The following is a 21,138-nucleotide window of genomic DNA, read 5'->3' on the forward strand; positions in this document are numbered from 1 at the left end:
TGGCTTTTGAACATCACTGTTCACCTGCCTCTACAGAAGTAATAACTTCTCATAGCTTAAAATTGTGCTATGCATCAATCTTTTAAATCCTTGATTATTTTTTCCTGTATTAAAGTGTTGCTCTTAGAATCCAGGCCTTTAGGAAAAAAATTTTTTTTCTTGAAAATGCTTTTCTGCCACGTACTTCTTTGTATGCCTTCTCTTTCCCGCACAGTTATGGGAGGGAAGGAATTCTTGCTTGTTTCCTCCCTGGCCCTTGCTCTGGTACTAAATTTGAACTGCCCCTAAAGGAGGAGGGAAATAATTAAACTGAATGCTTACCTGTATTTAGACAGAAGTAATCAGTTACTCAAGATATCCCTTGGTTTTATTTTAACTTAAACCCTTGTGAATACTTCACAAAAATACATATACAGAAGCAAATAAAACTATACAAACTATATATGCAGCAGATAGAACAAGTAGTCAGAAGTTCAAAGATGGATAGCTCTGTAAAAAAATCAATTTAGAAATGAGTACTTTCAACAAAAGCATTCCAGATATTTTGACACATAAAATAAATTGGTAATCTATAGAACGGATGAATGGGTAACATGCATTGATCAGTACAACAACCAATAATATTTACTGGATTCAAACTATTTACTGTTGTAAACATTTAATGAAAGCATCATGAGCTCTAAATAGTCTTTGACAATTCCAACAAAATAAGTGGTATGTTTAAAAAATAAAGCTGATGAGCAATAGGTCCATTCTATATATTTTCTCTTAACAGTTCCAGCAAGAGAAATAGCACAGTATTTTAAAAAAAGTATACAGCAAAGATTGTTCCTATTATAGTGGCAGACTCTGGAAACTGTAAATACAAATAGTCATTGAACAGTCAAACGGTCATATTCCTAATAAGGAGGAAATTACAGTAAGAACAGTGAGCAGTCCAGTTATGCTCAGTTGTCAAGAAAATCCTTTTTCTTGTCAGTTGATTTCATAGTTCTTTTTCCAAGACACAGCAAAACTTTGGCAATCGGATGTATTGAAAATATATTTTTCAAGTTCAGTCAGCATTTTGTTATGTGAAAGGTGATCTGTACACCAAGGCTCAGAAGTTGGTAAAGATTGATTCCATATGTGGAAAAAGTGCAAATTTCCTGCACAGATAGCTTACAAAGCTGCTGGCACATTTACTCACCAGCAGAATCTTGGATTTTGTTTGCATAGCTCACGCATCACTGGAATGTGGAAAGGTGTGCTATTTTTTTGGCAAGAGCAAAGGAGACATTATACTGATGTGAATTACCGTGTTGGGCATGCTGAATCCAAGCAGAACACTTGGGCGAAATCTGCTACCTGACATCATTAGTTTTTGTATACTGGTTTTGTTTTTGTTGAAGCAGTTCTGTTATAGCCAGAAGCTTTTTCAGTACATGCTAAACAAGGAAAAATAGTATGAAAGTAATTAGTAAATAAATGAAAGTTCAGTCAGAAATTTCAGGGAACCTGGATTTTGGAAAAAGCCACATCAATTCAAAGGAACTCATAAAATAATACTAACCATTCTACTCAAAGCATACAATTGTGAACGTTTCTATTAATTATTCAGTCCTTGACTCAGTATTTTTGGTCAAGATAAGATCTTTGTACACTAAATAGAATTTCATTCATTTGCCATTTTCATATCTACTCAGGACAGAACATCTTGCCAGCAAGACAGGCTGATCATTACAAATCATCGTAATATCCATAAGATCACGGAGGAGCAATCAGCTTGCAGCCCAGTGAACACTATCAAGTATCATGTAAGAAACAGGACTACACTGGGCCTAAAATTAATTAGGCTAACTTCTCCAAGAATTTTACTTTTATTTAAGGCATATCATAACAAACTCAGCCCCAGTGTAGCTGGAAGGCATTATATATACCACAGACACTAAGTAGGCCAGTGGCACGTTCTCTGCCTAAGCTGCTAAAGTGACTGAAATCTTTGTGAGCCAGAGGAGGTTATCTAAACTTGAGGATTTTAGAATCCTCAAATCCACAAACACAATGCTTTAATTTTAATCTCTTCTACGAGGCTCCTACCAAATGGTTGGCCAGTACAGTGACAGTCCTCAGGAAGAGCTTATTAGAAATTACAGTTTTCAAGGCCACACTCCAGAATCTCTGAACCTGGAACTTGGTCGTGCACTGTGTATGGGAGATAAGCCATATCACTACTGACTTTATAATTCACTTGACATTTTCACATCACTGAAGTGTGTAACACCACTGTTTTTCAGTCTAGTTCACACTGTGCCATGTCAAACATACAGAATTTTAGTCTGGGTCCATTACTGCTCTGCCAAGATCTTTGTGGAGGAAGATTCCAATTCTTAAAAATATAACTGATAAGACAAACCATAAGAGACTCTTAAGCTTACAAAACAAAGTGAGGGTTGGTGCAGGGGTGGGCTGGGAGAGAGTGTAGACATGGGGGAGGGTATATCCTATGGTGAGTGCTGTGAAATGTGCAAGCCTGATGATTCACAGACCTGTACCCCTGGGGCAAATAATATATTTTATGTTAAAAAGCTGACCATAATTCAGCTTGTTACCTTTCAGAGTCTTATGCTGACATTCTGCTTAAGTGCTAAACCAACATCACTGATAATGAAGGCTGGCAAAAACCTACCTGCTGGGCACCACGTTCATTGCTGAGCGTTCGCAGTTCATCTGAATGAGCCACACAGATCTCATGCAGTGCCGCTAAATCACGAGACAGGTCAGTTCTAGAGTGCTCTGTAGTGTCCGGAAGTTCAGGTACATTCTTTAAGAGAATGATAAAACTGCATTTAGCAATACAAATTTTTATAGTCACTTCTGAAAAGATCCTAACTGCTTATAGTAAACTGAATTCTTAACATCATGTTCTCTTAAATTTAAAAGTCTAAGATGCTATGTAACATCAGTGGTACTTCTGATAAAGGTCCTATGACCTCAATATTCACATCAAACGCAGGGTCCAATTTGCTTTACAAAATATGGCAGAATACTGTACAGTATTACTGTTAATCTAAATAAGTGGGCTTCCTACATTCTTAAGAGTTTTGGGGTTTTTTTGATCTGGCACCTACACCAAAAAACAACCATTAACACTGCAACTGCTAATCTGGATTAAATGCAAGCTAAACTTTCAATTCCTCCATTGACAACAGTTTTATTTAACTGTTATAGTTTGCCCAAATTTATCAGTATACATAAGTTTAGAGTTACACTGTAGAAGTTTGAGGAGAACCTATCAGGCTGATAATTATCTGTGGACTATGCCTAAAAACTTCGTACTTTATTAGCACTAAAGACCAGTATTATTTTGAGCCATAGAATAAAATTCAACATGGGCTCAGATGGCTGTTCTGAAAAAATCTACTCCTCTTCCTAACGGTGATAACTCAATTGCTGTACCTTCCTAAAAACTACAAAAACATTGTGTTCTGTAGCATGAACTGAAATATAGTTCATTCTTGTTAATTAACATTCAGTTATCCATTCATTCAGTGAATGAAGGATTACAGAGTTAAAAGACTATAGTATTTGCCTTCAGAGAGCTTGCAGCCTCTCTAGAAGACAGAGATAAACCAACACAGATATGAAAGATAGGCAGATACTTAGGAAGCAGAGGAAAAGGTATTTGACTCAGATTTAGTGGTCATCAAAAAGCCCTTCTGAAAGTGAGTCTTGAAAGAAGAATCTGATTTATACAGGTAGTAAAGGAATACAAGAACATGGAGAAGGCAGGAAGAGTAGAAGAATACTGGGAATTCTAAGCAGTTTAAGACTACATTGTGAGGCATAACTAGGAAAGTGGTAAAAGAGCTGGACTATAGACAGCTGTGATTATGGAAAATAAATGAGAATCCTAACCATGAATCTGAAGAATCTAAAAACCTAGAAATACAGCGTAAGTTAAAGCTCGGTAGCTTTAGATACTGGACAGTTTTCAGTCTTTAAACAATACTACAGTAAGAACTTTTCAATCGCTGACCCTCCTGTTTTTTGGTAATAAGTACTTTTATCTCCTAAACTTCCCTGAGTTCATATATAAAAAACATAGACATTTAGCATTTGCCCTGTTACTTCTCAATTTTATGCTAATTATGGACCTATGTTACAAATAACTTCTTTCACCCTGGTTTTACCCTCAGGTAGCAAAGCAGGGGCCCTCAGGAACTGCTGGTTAGTTTCACTGAACACTGGTGGGGTGTTTTTAAAACTGGATCTGAATACATTATGGCAAAACATGGGCACTTCAGTCTCCAACCCTGGCATTCCCTAATGCCAAACATACTAAACTGATAACCTTTTGTTTTTATATATGAACTGAATTACTAACATACTTTATTTTCTAATCCATTATCTGTAAATCTGTAACAAGAAAATTCAACTTTACTAAGAAATACAGGGTCTTAGGAAATTTATTTATTTATTTATTTATTTACCATTTCTATTAATCTTATAATCACAATTTATAAAAGTCCAAATAAGATAACAGTAGTCCCACTGAATGAAGTAGCATTCTAAATCCATGTATTTTATTCCTAGTAAAGCCCTCAAGAACACTCTCCAGTCCATTATTTAACCTGGTCAGATTTGGGTTATCTTGTTTCAAGTTCCATATACTAGCAGCTCAGTATAAGTAGCAACAGGGTATCACAATAAGGAGATGGAACAGCTAAAAGGATAGTGAAAAACAAGACAGAAACTAAAAAATAGCACAAGAAGTACAAAACCATAACAGTGAGTTCTTGGTAGTAAACCATTTAGTTTAAGAATAAATGTTTATAATGATTTAAAAAAAAAAAAAAAAAAAGCCTCTTTTTGTGTTAAGTGGAGCCCAATGCAGGGCCTGAACTCAATAGCCTGAGATCAAGAGTAGGAGGCTTAAGCAACTGTCAGCCAGATGCCTGTTTTTGTTTTTTATTTTTAAGTTCTGGATAAAAATCTAAGCTGTTGATTAAATAAGTTAACAATTCTCAATATTAAGAGACCTAAGTATTAAATTTAGGGTCTCAAAGTATTTGAAAAATTATATACATACCCCAAGTTCATCCAGAAACATGATCATGCGATGTTTGTTACTTTTGATAAATGGATTGACACCTTCCATATAGGGCTCCTAAAAATAATAAAAACCAACACTAATCTATAACTACCACATATGTAGCAAGGATTCCTATAAATCTAATTATGTCCATCAACAGCAATAAATGTTCACAAGAATTAGTCATATAAATTTTCCTTCTAATGAAAACAAACAGCTATACTGAAGAACTGGAATATTCTCATGAAAGAGTAAGAAATTCTGCATGGAGGTAAAAAAAAGAGCACCAACCCCAAGTGGTTGAAAATCCATAAATAACTTTAACTTGACCCCCCCCCCAAAAATGTGGCTGATAACATACACAGCTGACTGATACATATTTTGTATGTTACATATATTCATGTATTATTACAATAGAGTACATATATACACATATATTTATATACATATATATGCATATATAATATATATACATGTATTACATATATTCATGTATTATTACAATAGAGTAAGCTAGAGAAAATGAAATATTAAAACCATAAGAGAAAATATATTTACAGTACTGTAAAAACCATGAGTAAGTGGACCCGTGCAGTTTGAACCTGTGCATCAAGGGTCAGCTGTTACTCATTCAAAAATAATTACTGAGAAACTTATTTGCCACCTACCAAGATAAACATGGGCCCAGACCAGAGGTTAGACTCTAGCAGAGAATGTAAGTAATTAAAATACAGTGTGCTAAAGACTGCAATAGGAATACATCAACCTGCCTCACTATTCAGATAAATTCTAAAGCTAAGCCTTACTGTAAACTGCTCTTCATACTAAAATATTAGGCCTATTTAAAAATGTGGTATGTTGTGGGGCGCCTGGGTGGCTCAGTGGGTTAAAGCCTCTGCCTTCAGCTCAGGTCATGATCCCAGGGCCCTGGGACTGAGCCCTGCGCCTAGCTCTCTGATCAGCGGGGAGCCTGCTTCCTTCCTCTCTCTGCCTACTTGTGATATCTGTCAAATAAATAAATAAAATACTTTTAAAAAAAGAAATAAAAATTTAAAAAATGAAAATAAAAATAAAAATGTGGGATGCTGTAAAACAGAAAATGTTTAGTGTTAACACAAGCTCTTTTAAAGTCAATAAATAAAAGATGATAAAGACCTCAGTCTATCCCAAAGTAACAGACACGAAAAATCAAAGTAACATGCCTAGCAGTTTGGCAAAAATTAAACAGAGTAATATTCACTGAGTTTTGGCAAGGCTCTGGGAATCAAGAAGTCTGACTTAGGAGTTTACTTCCAAAACTAGTTTAAGGAAATAAGTGGACATTTTTGAAAGGATATATGGATACTTGTTATAGCAGTATTTGTAACAGTGGTAGGTTGGCAGCCATCTAAATGTTGAGGAGAAGAGTACTTAACAGCTACATGATGACATAACAACACTTGTTAAGAACAGTAAAATAGTTACTTTTCCAGGCAAGAAGTTTGTTCAATATTGAAAAAATCAGGCAACACAGTATGATCACTACTAGAATATTAACAATCCTTATCATTAGGTAGTGGGATCACATATGGGTGTTTTAAGAACTTGTCCAAGTTATTTACAGTAAAATATTTATGGTGAAATAAATAATAAAATGGGCTCGAGTACATTTAAAAATATTAATTTTTATATTTAATGAGTAGGAGAGTTTGAGTATATTGGAAAAAGAAAGTATAGTTTTCTGTACTGGCTAAACAGTGGTTTTAAAAATTTCATTATTAAAATGTAAAATCTAAAAATATTTTTAAAAGACAGACATACCAACAAAAATATAACTATGAAACAGCCACTACTGATAACTTTATATTCTATGGTTTTATCATCTCAAGGTTTCCTTTGTAAATGACATTTAAAGTATCAAAATGTTTTTACCTTAGCTCCAAATTCCACAAGATTTGCTAAATTCTGCACAGATTTAGCCACTAATATCAGTGTTCTTGCCGCAATAGGAGATGGGGAATCTGTAAGAGAGAATTGGGCATAGGTAATGATACCGACTCCATAGGCATTTTCAGATAAAGCCGTAAAAGTTAGCACTTTAATATTTCTTTACTGCAAAAATACTGACATTCTTGGAAATGGTATGACCTGTGTTTAATCAAGAAAACTTGAGTTAAAGGGGGGAAAGTTAAATACACTTATCAACACTTCTAGTTTGTGAAAAGGGTGCTGCTGCAAGACTCAGCAATTCTCAACTGGTTGATATTTCACAATGCTTTAAGCTTTATCACTAAAATGACTGTCACTCCACACACCTGCTTCGTGACAGTTCACAAAGCTAATTTCATCCCCTCAGGTTAGCAATTTGCAATCTGAGCAATTTCCTACTCCCAACCTCCAATGACTAGAAAAATCACTTTAAAGCTCAATAACAAAGATAAAGTCTGGGATTTCTGCCCTTATATTGAGGGAAAATCAATTTAATAAACTTAGAATATTATAGAATAAACTATAATAAAAGACTGGTCAGGAAACATTTCCCTATAGAATATGCATAGTAGGGTGTAAATGAAAACCATATGCAATTATGCTATTACATATAAGCCTTAAAAAAGAATTATTTAACATATATTTATTATAATTATTTAACATATAAGCCTTAAAAAAGAATTAAAAAAGAAATTATTTAACAGTAAAACTGTGTAAGTATTTCTATCTGACTGCCTCATTTTAGACTGTACTCTGTGTATCTTAAGCTGCTGAACTGTAAATGAGTACGGCCTAATGGTTCAGAGGCCAACATTGAGATAAACCAATCTCTCCAGAATTCTAAACCCTTAATTCTTAATAGAACCAAAGATCTAACCATTTTAGTAGCTTTAGAAGATAATGACAGAGATGTGGTAACTATAAATACAATAAAGTAAAACTTAAGATTTAGTCCAAAGTATTTTTTTTTTTTTTAAAGATTTTTATTTATTTATTTAACAGACAGAGATCACAAGTAGGCAGAGAAGCAGGCAGAGAGAGAGGAGGAAGCAGGCTCCCAGCTGAGCAGAGAGCCCGATGCGGGCCTCGATCCCAGGACCCTGGGATCATGACCTGAGCCGAAGGCAGAGGCTTTAACCCACTGAGCCACCCAGGCGCCCAAGTCCAAAGTATTTTTAAATACAACTTTAAGCTTCTAATTATTAAAAGAAAAATGGTTCCAGTTCCTTCTGTTAATAATGGCTCATTATTGGGGCTCCTGGGTGGCTAAGTGGGTTAAGCCTCTGCCTTCAGCTCAGGTCATGGTCTCAGGGTCCTGGGATCGAGCCCCGCGTCGGGCTCTCTGCTCAGCAGGGAGCCTGCTTTCTCCTCTCTCTCCGCCTGCCTCTCTGTCTGTCCAATAAATAAATAAAATCTCTAAAAATAAATAAATAAATAATGGCTCATTATTGCATTTGTAGTCACAAATATCACTCTTCTCCTTTCTTTAAAAGATGCCTATGACACCTGAAAGTCCTTGCATGATGGACATATGGGCATCAAGTAAAACTAAATCTGGTTTGTTGGGAGTTTAAACTGGCCAATTAACATTATCCAACTGGTAACAAACCTCTCCATCACTAAAGGGCCACAGTCAAGTATTCACAGAGCACTACTGCAACTGTAGTTACCATTTTAATTTGGTCTTAAAATACAACTTGCAGTGGTAGTGATAAGGTCTAGCATGGGCTAAAAGCACACAGAAACTCTTGCCAAGTGAAAAAAACAGGTTGTACATTGGAAGAAGTCATCACAGTGAGAGTCTGAGACACAGGTAGGGATTGGGGAAGAGTGATACTTGTCTGTAATCATGCCATGTCAGGCTTCAGATACTAGATGTGAAAGAAAAGAAGCAAAATAGAGAAGGGTAAAAAAGTAGGGAAAAGGAAAGAAGAAAAGGGTGCTCTGTTTTATAACAAGTCTTAGAACTGGGTAATAAAAAACACATGTAAAAGAAAACTGAATAACCTTACCAAATATCAAATTTTACTCTAATTTTTAATTCCAAAATTTTATCAAAAGCTGATTACCTGAGATGATATTAAACATCCGTGGATTCAGGATGGCAGGACAGATAAAGTCGAAGAAAAACAAAACCACTGAATGGAGGGAAATTTTTTTTTTAGAAAACTACTATATAGGTTACATAAAAATAATAAACAAAAATATTAATACTTGTAGAACCATGAACTTTGAACTGATGTTAAGAAGCCCAAATTCTGCAATTTTCAGTTTATCTTGGGAAGATTTAAGTTGTATCTGTAACATTTATGGTCTTGGCAACTCTTTATTTATTCCAATATACTTACTTTGAGGAAGCACTGGCATTATAACACTAAGAATTTCTTAAATACTTTAGGAGTATTAAACAACCTTTTTAGAGACACACAGGATTGTGTGGTCCTAAAGTTTGCATTCTCTCATTTCTTTCTTTCCTTATTTAAATTGAGTAACGCAATAATATCTGTTATAAATCTAGTTGATTAAACTGATTTTGCTGATGAATCCTAAAAATAAGAATCCATCTTGCTGGAGAAAAGTGGCTTCTTGATAAATGAAAATGTACACAACTGAATGCTATAAAGCTATTATGGCAATAAAGAAAAAGACCTCAGCATTTACTTTCTAACCTAGTGACAGTTTACTACTTTTTGGACTCCTAGAAAATAATTGTAACTTCACAGATAGCATTTACTGCAATTATAATGCACAATTATCAGCTCTTTAAATATCTCTTAAATGAATTTCTGAAGAATCTTGCGTAGGTTTTGCTTGAAAACATTTTGCTACGTGTTTGAATCTGAAGTATAACCTACCGGCATTTAATCATGAAAGAATTTCAGTGTGCAAATCTTTCTGTGAATTTGTAGAAGTGATTTTAAATGTAAAAAGGATACCAGGTGCCTACACATATGTTTAAAAGCTCACTAGTAGGGACAGAAATCTTCACTTTGGGCATATATGCCCCCTAAAAACCATGTAGTGTCAGACAATTCACACAGCAGAAATTCCTGCTGTATTTGCTCAACAGTTAAACTCATTTGAAACAGAGTGTATGAGGCTTTAATTGACATCACACACAAAACTATGCTGAAACTTACACTGCTAATTCTAATTCCTCTCAATCACAACTAAGGCGAAGAAATACAGAATCTACAATTCTTTAATACTTACGTCTCATCATTACTAACCAAGAGAAATTTTATCTACAAAAAGAGTAGAAGCCTCTTTACCAAACTCAGGTTGTGGGGCAGAACTGACACACATTTTTCACAAACTAACTCTATGATATTAGTGTCTTCAATGGTTGTTTTAATGGGATATAACATGACTGGTAGTGTGCATTATTAGCAGAACGCTATATTCTCTGATGCTTTTGCATTTAACTTCCAGTTGTCTTCAGTGGTGGGTGTACTTAATGAAGCCTACAGTAGTGTTAGCGATCTGACTGGATCTTAGAAGGCTGGCCTTTAGTTCTGCCTTAACACAACCTTTCTATATAACCTTAAGCGAACAATTTCAACCTCTACAGCTCTGCTCCCTCATTGGAAAAATAAGTTAGAGTAGTGATAACGAAGTCCTCCTGTATACAGGTTACAACATTCTGTGACTTGCCAAAGCAATTTCTCCTAACTACTGCACAAGAAGCATACCGAAACACAGCTTCAGAACTGGAGGCTCTGGCTGAAGATTAGCCTGGAGTCCCAGACTGCTACTAACCCATCAGTCCATTATTCCTCTTCCTCCTTAGCGCCACAATCCTCCCCCCTGTCCCCACCTTCCCTCTTCTTTATCTGTATGTATATGCAAGTATGCATGTAGGTAATGCACTGTGTATATGATATACTATATAAAGTTACTTACAGATGTTACTGCTTATATAACTTTTTTAACCCCATTTTTTCAGTGAGATAAAAACTCCCATAGTTAACTGATTATACATGAGTGATCAGGTTTTTAGAAAATGCATAAGGTAGCTAAATACCTCTCAATAACTTCCAAAAAAAATACAGTACAGTTAAAGTTCAGTAGCCATCTGAACTCAGAAAATATTCAACAGGGTTCTGACATAAAAGAAAAAAGTCTTGAATTATATACTGTTATTCTTCAAATTTTCAGTTACCCACTTGACTATCAGTGCACGCCATCCACAATGACTTAACAGATGGATTGATGAACCTTACCTAACAACTCTTGTTCTCATGGTGGTATTTGTAGGCCATTTGTGCTGGACAGACTTCTGTAAACACCCGTAAATATATCTCAGTGTCCTGCCAAAACAACACAGTCATCTCAATATATAAAGCAAGGGAAAAAGTGCTTATCTCATTGCATCCAAAAGCTTAATTTGCCAAATACATTTCTTAATGTGACTGGCCCTTACCCTCAAAACAGTACTCTGCTACAAGTAGTGCAGGACATATGTGGTAAAGGGATAAGGAAAACAAATAGTATTCATCATCAATTCATTTAGTCAATTCTTTACATTTACTTTGGAAGAAATCTTACCAATTTTACAATGCTTCTGTATTAATGAAAAGAAAGAAAAAAGTACTGGAATGACAATACAAAGGGAATACTAAGTTCAGATTCCTGGAGATGGATTTTAACTTATGATAACTTCTACCTGAGTGAGTTCATTTATACTAAAAGCTGTTAAGCAGGTACTAACTGGCTGTTGTACTTTAAGGTGCAGCCACTGTGGAAAAGCATATGGAATTTCCTCAAGAAGTTAAAAATCGAACTGTCCTATGATCCAATTTGAGGGGTAAATAATCCAATAATTATTTACCCCTCGAAATACAAAAACACAAATTCAAAGGGATATACACACCCCTATGTTTATAGCAGCATATTTACAATAACCAAAGGATAGAAGCAGCCCAACTGTCCAACAGTAGATGAAGGGATACAGAAAATGTGGTAAATATATACACACAATGGAATATTTTTCAGCCTCTTAACTACAGAGAACAAACCGATGGTTACCAAAAGGAAAGTGAGCGGAAGGATTGGGGAAATAGGCGATGGGGATGAAGGAGGGCACTTGATGTAACAAGCACCGGGTGGTGTATGGAAGTGCTGAATCACTACATCGTACACCGGAAACTAATGTAACAGTCTATGTTAACTATACTCAAATTAAAACAAAAACACATAAAACAGACCAAGATATTTATGATCTCAAAAGTCTCTATTCATTACCCAAGTTACCGTATAAACCAGACATGTTAGTCTGTGTAAAAACATACTTTTGTTTTTATTATAATGTAAATATTATACTACAGCAGTTTCCTCAATTTACTCTTGCCTTAAACAAAATTCACCTTGGAAGATTGAAAAACTCTTTTGCAGAGTATAAAAACATTCATTAGGGCAGTGGAAAAGCTTACCCATTTTAGAAATACAAATTTTTCAAAATGCAGATACACAGTTTCTTGTCAAATTAAAATTTCATCACTTACGGTGGAAGTATTTCTGAAGCCATGAATATTTTCTCCACAAGCTCTGAAAGTATGTTCAATAGGTGTGCTAAATTAGTGTTCACATCTTCATTTTTTTCTAACTTTGATGGACTTAACTAAGAGAAGGAATAAATTAATATAAATACATCTTGACAATGATAAATGCAAATGAATCAAGGTAATCAAACCACTGTTTTCAAGGTTCTGTTTTTCCATGTTTCAATCTGTTTTAGTCTTGGGGGGTAGATAAAAATGGGAATTTTTAAGTAGTTTGCTATATAGAACTCATTTACCATTAATTTCCAATTATTCAACTGTACAATAAGCAGTGATTATTCAGCACATTTTATTTGCTCTGGGATTAATGGGGTGTTAAAGTTCTCTTTTATTCATTTACTACGCTTTACCATAGATTTTTTACAGTCACAAAAATGGATTAGACTTTATTTTTAAAATAGTATTCTCTAAACGAGAAGACTAAAACCCAGCTTTGGTGATCACATATACACAAATATACTAGGAGTATTTAAATGAGAATAATGATCACCATCTATTGTAAAATCAATCTCTAGTTGTATTTATTTGAAAAAAAAAATACTGATTAAAATAGAAAGGCTTTTCTGAATGCCATAGACAGAATAATGAACCTTTCTCAAAATTTTGCCAGTAACCCTTGGAATTCTAAGAAATCTGATCTAGAATCAGTGGAGTAGATTCATCTGTCTAAGTCCTAATACCCTAACCTGATCTAGTGATTACAGACTCACTGCACACTTGCTCAATTTCTGATATTACCTGCCTTACCCCGGTTTTCAACACTAAATCCTCAATTTCTTTCCTTTAGGTTAATTAGTAAAAACGGACATCTGTAGTGCAAAATTAACATTTGACAGCTCCCAGTGTACATTATCAAAAGCAATTCTTTGTTTTATTTTGTATCAGATTGAAAAAATGTGTTTAATATCTTCCTTCTGTAGTTGTTCTACCTTCAAAATGAGAAAAGAGCCATGTGAGATTCCACTCTTTCTCTTAATGGTTTACTATGAACTTACGCTGAAACCTTAATAATCTAAAGGGTGTTTCTATTTGCTTTTGAATGCATTATGTTGTACTTCTTTACCAAAACCTGCAAGGATACCCCCCTGGCTGTTATTAGGAAGTGCTTCATAGACCTTACCTGGATTATACGACTTAAGTCTCTAGCAAAAACTTCAATTTATGTTACATATGCTTTCTGAAAGCAACATACACTGTATTATTAGTATAGCAGGTAAATGAGAAAGTAATTTCTGGTGCAATCTGAGTTTTTTAATTTCAAAGTACATTTTTAATTTTTTTTTAAAAGTCTACTCCAACATTTTTCTAAACGTATTACAGAACATGTAAATGCCCTGATGAGTAATTTTAGAAAGCTAATGTATTTTCCTTATAATGTCATTAGCTATAAAGCATCACCTATTAAAATATTTTCTTTGCTAAAATACTTAAAACATGAAGTTCGTACCTCGCAAGACTGCTTGCTTTCCATTATCTTTAAAATAGAGTCTTTCAAAGCATGATGAACAAACTGTGTAGCAGTGGCTTCATTCCATTATCTTTAAAATAGAGTCTTTCAAAGCATGATGAACAAACTGTGTAGCAGTGGCTTTCATATACTGCTCCATCAAGGTGCTTGCAAGTGTTGTGGCTCGAAATAGAGTAGTGGCTTCATCTACATAAATATTTATATTAAAAGATTATTCATATAAAAGATTGCACTAATGTGAAACCAGATTAGAAATAAAGTGAATTCATTTTTCCCCTCAACCATCACAGCCATTTAAGTATGCTTATTTATTTGCATGCAGCACTGAAGTACTGATTACAATGACATCCTATATTTCTATAAACTTAACCCTTCAAAGGACTTTATTCATTAAATCAGCAGGAGGTGCTGACACTGGCATATTCGTAAGAAAAAACAAATGGTTATATGACTTGTTAAGACCACAGAGCCAAGGAGTGACTAAAATAAGATCAGAATTCAGCTTTGCTATCCAATGAGCCCACACTTTGGAAATTCTGAGTTCTCTCCAAATAAGATTATAATGTAGTGGTATAAATAATTAGAATTATGATGGAGATCACTCTATAATGTATAAAAATACCAAATCACTATGATATATACCTGAAACTAATAGGATATTGTATGCCAATTATACTTCCAATTTTTTTAAATGCAGAAAATGGAAAGAAAAAACCCACAAAATCCCAGTATAAATTATTACCTTAAAAAATGGCTATTAATGACCTAAAAAACACAAATATTGCCCAAATAAGACAATCCCAATGTAACATCTTGACTATCACTTTATCTTTCCTGACAAATCGATGTCTTTTACATTTTCTATGATTAGGAGGAAACAGTTTTAGCTTTTATAGTTTACTGGGAAACCTAAAAGCAAGCACTGTTACTATGCCAAAGTGCTAGCCAGAAAGGGGTTAAGTGTGACAAACTTTTAAGCTGTTACAAAGCACTGTGTGTCCAACTCCATTGCGTGGGGACTACCTATCTATAGAAGCTAGAAATAAAATGCGGCTGTCACCCAACTTTTGTGCAGTAAATTAGTAAGTAAAATATAAGTGAGAGAATATGGTCGGTACACCAAACTATTCTTAATGATCAAGCACCATGAGCCATTAATAAGGATAAAGAGGTCGTTTTCTTATGGCTTCTAATGGAATAATTTACCATGACGGAAACTGCCAAATGTTAGTCAGCACAAGGATCAGAACTGACATTCCAACTTTAATTTTTAATGAAGGAAAAATAGGGTAACTTATTTTGCGAAATGATTTTTTTTTTTAAGTATCACACCAAGACATCCATACTTTACCTTCCATGCTTATTTCTCTGTCATTTAGTGTACATAACAACAACGATTCAAGCTTTTCATGAAGAAAAATCCTTAGTAGGATGCTAGCCAGTAGTGTTCGGTCCTGTCCACACACATGTGATAAAGCATAGACTACATGAAGCTCCTTTAGCAGTATAAGCTAAAAATGATATCAAGAAAGATTATTGAAAGTACACAGCATTAAACATGCTCAATGAGATTAATAGGAATTCTCTTATTTTCTTCTATTTAGAAATATGTTCTATAGAATACATTTATTAAAAACAGGACGAGTTTATAGCCTACATATTTACACTCTTAAGACCAACATCATACTACCGCAAGGCTTTTCAACCTTTATGCCCATCACTGGTGCACTAAGCTATGACATTACTATGTTTAACTTAATGTATCTTTTTGTTTAAATGTTTAATGTTAATTCCATCTAAAATAATTAGATTGATAAATAACTTAATACCTCTTTAAATTCACTGTACTCTTCTTCTGGCATGATTTTTTCCATAGAATATCGTGCTCGGACACGCAGGGATCCTGGTTCAATACCTTTTAATGGTATATGGGAGCTGAGCAAAAACCATTCATCTGTGGCATGCCCTTTCTGTAACCGGCTCAACTGGCAGCGCATAAATACTTTGATAGAAAAACATCAAATGATTACTGTCTGAAAAGAGGACACTGTAATTCATCATACCAGTAAATTTTCCTGACATTTTGTCTTCTCTGTAGTGTTAAATGCTTTTAAGGTGTTTTCAGTAGGAACACATCCTCAATACTTACTTCATTCATTTACTCAATGCCTATTTTGCACCAGACTATGGTAGGCAGGGACACGGGATACAGACAAGATTAAGACATGATCTCTGACTTGCATGGAGGTCACAGTAAGGCAAGAAATCAATCATGGTACAGTGTGGTAAGCGTCATTACCAGTGGTTCCTACTACTCAAGTATAGAGAAATAATATGTAATTCAGCTGGTGGAAAAATCCAATCCAAACAAGTAAACCTTAAGCTGACATTTAACAGGATATGGAGGTGTAGCTAGGTAGAAAGGCAGAGAAAAAGAAAAAGAGCACCGTCCCAGTAGAAGGTATGGTGGGCAGTTTTAAAATCCATGGACTGCTTAAAAGCTCTAAGAAAGCTGCTCTATCTAGAGAGGATATACCAAAGACACACTAGGAGAGCCGCAGGGTGCAGGAGGAGGGGATCAGGACAGGGCCTTTCTTCTGTGTTTACTACAGGTTTGGATTTTATCTTCAAAGTAATGGGGAACCACTAAAATAAAAATTGCGCATTTAAATAGTACAGAAACAACAGAATAAATATTTTGTAGAGGAAAATTCAGGCTCTGAATTCCTGTTAATGCTGATCACTTCTCTCCCTAAGCCTGACTTTTAAGATGGTATTAACCTAATTAACTCTGATATGAACTGTTAAATCCCACTGCCACCTGTCAGCAACAGGCTGGGAGAAGGTATGCCACTGTGGAAAAAGAATGGAAAAGGTTCACCAGAAATGAATAAACAGTGGACTAATTTAAAAAAAAAAAAAGAGTACTTTTTCCCACTTACATAAAACTGTATGAAAACAGGAAAAACCTAGAAAGTACAAAGAAGGGATAGTGGAAGCACCACAGAAAGATGGCCACTCTTACTGTTCTCTTGTTCCTGTCCACTGGGGAAGGAAGGAGAGATGAAAGATAATTTAATATCAAGGGCTTAAGTTTACAGTATGCACAATTTAGCCATTTTGATCTTTTTTTCTTATTAGAGAAACTCTTCCTCAACAATCAAAACTTTTAGAAGTACAAAAAAAACTATGTCAAATAATACTACTGGCACTTTTAGACTAGATTTCATTATGAATTTTAAAAATTATATAAAACATATTTTACTACAGAGAGAAATTTCTGTATCAACTTACAGATATCAGGATCTTTGCTCTTCTTTGTTTTATTACTAAGAGTTATCTCAAATCTATTGATGTCAGGAGGAAGATCACTAGAGGAGCAAAAAGAAAAGTATTAACAAAATATCCTGGCATCAAATTCTAATTCTTTTACTTCTAGTATCAAATAAGTCCCTTATTTCTCCTATTAATATGCATGCTGGATTCAAATGTGTTATTATTTGGAATACAGGAATGCAGACAAGCAAATCATACTTTTCCCACCGTCTTTAACCTCCTCAAGTAAATTCTGGGAACTACTGTGAACATTTTGTATGTGTATCTTGGTAAATGCTTTTGAACGTGTCAGTAACACTTATTCCTATTAATGACTAAGTGAAAAACCAAGGACATAGCACTTCACTAATAAAAGCAGGGGAAAAAAAAATGTAGGTACTACTAAAATGCCTGGACCTGGCACCTTGTTCTGGTAGTTCAGAGACAGAAACCAAAAAACAAAAACAAACAAACAAACAAAAACAGAGAAAATGCAATAGGGTAAAAGAAAAAGATTTAATGTAGTGATAAAATAAGACTTACTCAAAGACAAACTCTTCTGACCATACAGGGTTTTGCCCTTCCCTTGCATGAGTTTTTGCTACCTGGACACTATTCAGGTAGATGTTACAATATGGATTAGTAAAATGTTTTACAGGGAGTTTATGGGCTTCTTCAATGTGTAAAACAAGACTGCTGACCTAAAGAAAACACAGAAATTGTTAACCAGATTTAAGAATTATGCATTAGGTTTCAAAAGCAATTACTATTTAAGAAATAAAACCCCAAAACTCATTTATTTTTCCCCTTTCTTTAGACATTACGACCTATAATTATATTTTCCTTTTTATATGATGTATAAAATACAACATTCAAGCATTTAAAATAATTCTTAAATCTCCAATTATATTCTCATAGCAATTTAATGAAACATACCTTTCTACTAAACAACAGTTCAGAGAAAATGGAAATAGGGGATTTTTTTATTTTAGCATAAGTAAAAAACTGTCACCACCCAAATCAACACCCGGTAGGTTAAATATATAAAGCTCATCTGGAAGATTTATCTATAAACTTCCACAGCTAGGAAGTATTTTTACAGCACTGATTCTGCCTTCTCCTTTTACATAAAAAGATACAAATCCAAAAAAGCTAAGTTATTTTTGTCAGTTCTGATGCCAAAACTTAGAGCATTCACTGTCTATATCAGGTTCTCTTTCCCTCTTGCTACATACTACTTGAATGGCGTAGGACAATTCGGCCTCTCTGAGCCTCAACTTCTCAGATATAAAATTAGGATAAATTCTATACTGCACGTTATTATAAAGACTCAAAATAATACAGTAAAAGCACATAGGAGAGTACCTGCAAAAGGGCTTAAGAGATGTTAGCTATGACTTTATTATATCATTTTTTATTCTATTGTCTTACAGCTAAAAATAACTTCATAGCAAAAGTTTCGGGGCGCCTGGGTGGCTCAGTGGGTTGAGCCGCTGCCTTCGGCTCGGGTCGTGATCTCGGGGTCCTGGGATCGAGTCCCGCATCGGGCTCTCTGCTCAGCAGGGAGCCTGCTTCCCTCTCTCTCTCTGCCTGCCTCTCCATCTACTTGTGATTTCTCTCTGTCAAATAAATAAATAAAATCTTTAAAAAAAAAAAAAAGTTTCACACAAGACACAATCTGCAAAAACTCAGTCTGATTTTTCATAGCTTACAAAATGTTAAAATATGATTTGAGAATACAACTATGTGTATAATTAAATGTCCTTGGGGAAAGGCTTAGATTTTTGGTTACAGGAAATATAACTTATACTCATTTAAATATTAACCATTTATTGACTTACAATAGAATACTGTATTAAGTTCACAAAGCTTGTTGGAAACTTCCAATAATAAAGAATCACTTTGGTCAATAAATACTGTACTAAATTTTCCTCAATACTCCAAGAATACAAAAATTACTTAACTTTTTCCAGCTATCTAGGGATAACAATACAGGAAAAAAAAAAAAAAAAAAGCAAAGATACGCAGGGTATGGAGTTGACTTTACATACCTAGAAAGAAAGAAAAAGTCCAACTTAACTCTCTATAAAATCAGCATGTATGACATGTTATGGTTCAAATAAGATGCTACCTAACAGATACATAATAGACTTGACTTCAGAGCAATTTGGATTAATACTTAAATTCAGATGATCTTTTCAATAATTATCTTTAGTTGCACTTTTCTGATATAAGCCAAAATGATTCTTTCAAGAAAAAAATGAATCAAAGTGCCTAACAAAATGGTTGTTGGTTTGGTATTGCTATTTTAAGTAGAAGAAAAGAATCCTTGGTATGGAATCCAAAGATGGCATTATGGACTAACTACCTGGCAAGTATATAAGGAACATTTCTTTTTCATAAATATTTCCCCTGCTGTTGAACCAAGTGGAAGCACAGCTTTGAAATGCCTGAAAAGATAAACTTAACTCAGAAGTGTCATTCCTTATGTTCCACATATGAGTGAAACCATATGATAATTGTCTTTCTCTGCTTGACTTATGTCACTTAGCATAATCCCCTCCAGTTCCATTCACATCGATACAAATGGTGGTATTCATATTTTCAGATGGCTGAGTAATAAATAGTCCACTGAATATATGTACAAAAACTAATGATGTACTCTATGTTGGCCAACTGAACATAATATAAATAAACAGATGGATGGATGGATGGATTTTGGGGGGGGCGGTGCTCAGAAGGGTTTGAAATGTAGCCCAAACCAGTTCTGACAGAAAAAAAGAGCAAAGTTATAAAGAGAAACGTGCCAACATCAAAGAAAATTAAGTTTCACCTGACGCAAGCGTTTATTAGATGTCCCTGGACTACTTTTCCGTAAATTGCAAAATGCCTGCAGACCTTTCATCCAGTCCTATAAAAAATAACAGCACGTCAAAGAAATATACAATAGTTTATTCAGTTTCCAATCATAAGGTTTCCCCCCCCCAAATTCAGTAGTTCTTTCCTTCTCCAGACTGCCATTTCTATACTCAGAGTATGCTGCACTTTAAATTGGGGGTCCCAAAAAATAAAACAATGACCAAAACAATTATAATCATCTTTGAAACTGTGTTTCTGTTGAATCCCTAAATTAATGTTAAGTATGCCATAAGTGACCATTAATTAGCCAAAAAATAAAATCCACTGAAGTTATTAAACAGTTGTTAGGTTTTGTGAAAAGAGGGCTGACAGCAAAACCAACTGATCATGTGATGACTACCTTGATGACAAGCATCTAATCTTATCTTAGACCACAACACAGGTAGAAATGTGTAAGGGGATCTGGGTTATTTATAAGCCTTTAAAACACAACATTAGATTCAAAATAATTTTCAGGCTAATATTCAAATGTTTACCTAGTGGTCTGGAGAAAGGAGAGAACAATCTTAGGTTTATCAAAAATAAATCCAAACATTTCACTTGGCTTACTTATTTCCACAAAGTTCTGCACTACTGTTTGACTCAGTTATATCTTTAACTTGTTGACTATTTCAGTTTAAACTCTGAATGTTCACAGGACATCTTTACAGAACACATTAAGACCTAATCAATTACCATAACTTTTAGAAATAGAAGAGAGTAACCACAGATCCAAAAGGCCACCAAAGTAACAAAAATTGGAAATATCAGTGGTATTTTTGGACTTTAAGTGGTTATGGAAATAAAGAATATGTAAAGTTTATATATAAATACAACAAAATATTCTATTTATA

General features: G+C 34.5%; 1 protein-coding gene across 1 annotated transcript in view; it reads right to left on the minus strand.

Moving 5' to 3' along the window:
• Nucleotides 1-349: 349 nt before the first annotated feature.
• The window catches only part of RASA1 (RAS p21 protein activator 1), a 121,975-nt gene continuing 101,186 nt past the window's right edge, over nucleotides 350-21,138 (minus strand). Inside the window, 15 exon segments of the mRNA XM_032335807.1 lie at nucleotides 350-1,427; nucleotides 2,669-2,803; nucleotides 5,072-5,149; nucleotides 6,986-7,074; nucleotides 9,112-9,157; nucleotides 9,159-9,180; nucleotides 11,266-11,352; nucleotides 12,547-12,662; nucleotides 14,051-14,113; nucleotides 14,175-14,257; nucleotides 15,423-15,582; nucleotides 15,901-16,073; nucleotides 17,366-17,442; nucleotides 17,930-18,087; nucleotides 20,220-20,297. Of these exon segments, the coding sequence (XP_032191698.1) occupies nucleotides 1,344-1,427; nucleotides 2,669-2,803; nucleotides 5,072-5,149; nucleotides 6,986-7,074; nucleotides 9,112-9,157; nucleotides 9,159-9,180; nucleotides 11,266-11,352; nucleotides 12,547-12,662; nucleotides 14,051-14,113; nucleotides 14,175-14,257; nucleotides 15,423-15,582; nucleotides 15,901-16,073; nucleotides 17,366-17,442; nucleotides 17,930-18,087; nucleotides 20,220-20,297 (1,449 nt within the window). The 3' untranslated portion in view covers nucleotides 350-1,343.

This window comes from Mustela erminea, chromosome 3 (assembly GCF_009829155.1).
Source record: "Mustela erminea isolate mMusErm1 chromosome 3, mMusErm1.Pri, whole genome shotgun sequence".
Taxonomy (NCBI): domain Eukaryota; kingdom Metazoa; phylum Chordata; class Mammalia; order Carnivora; family Mustelidae; genus Mustela; species Mustela erminea.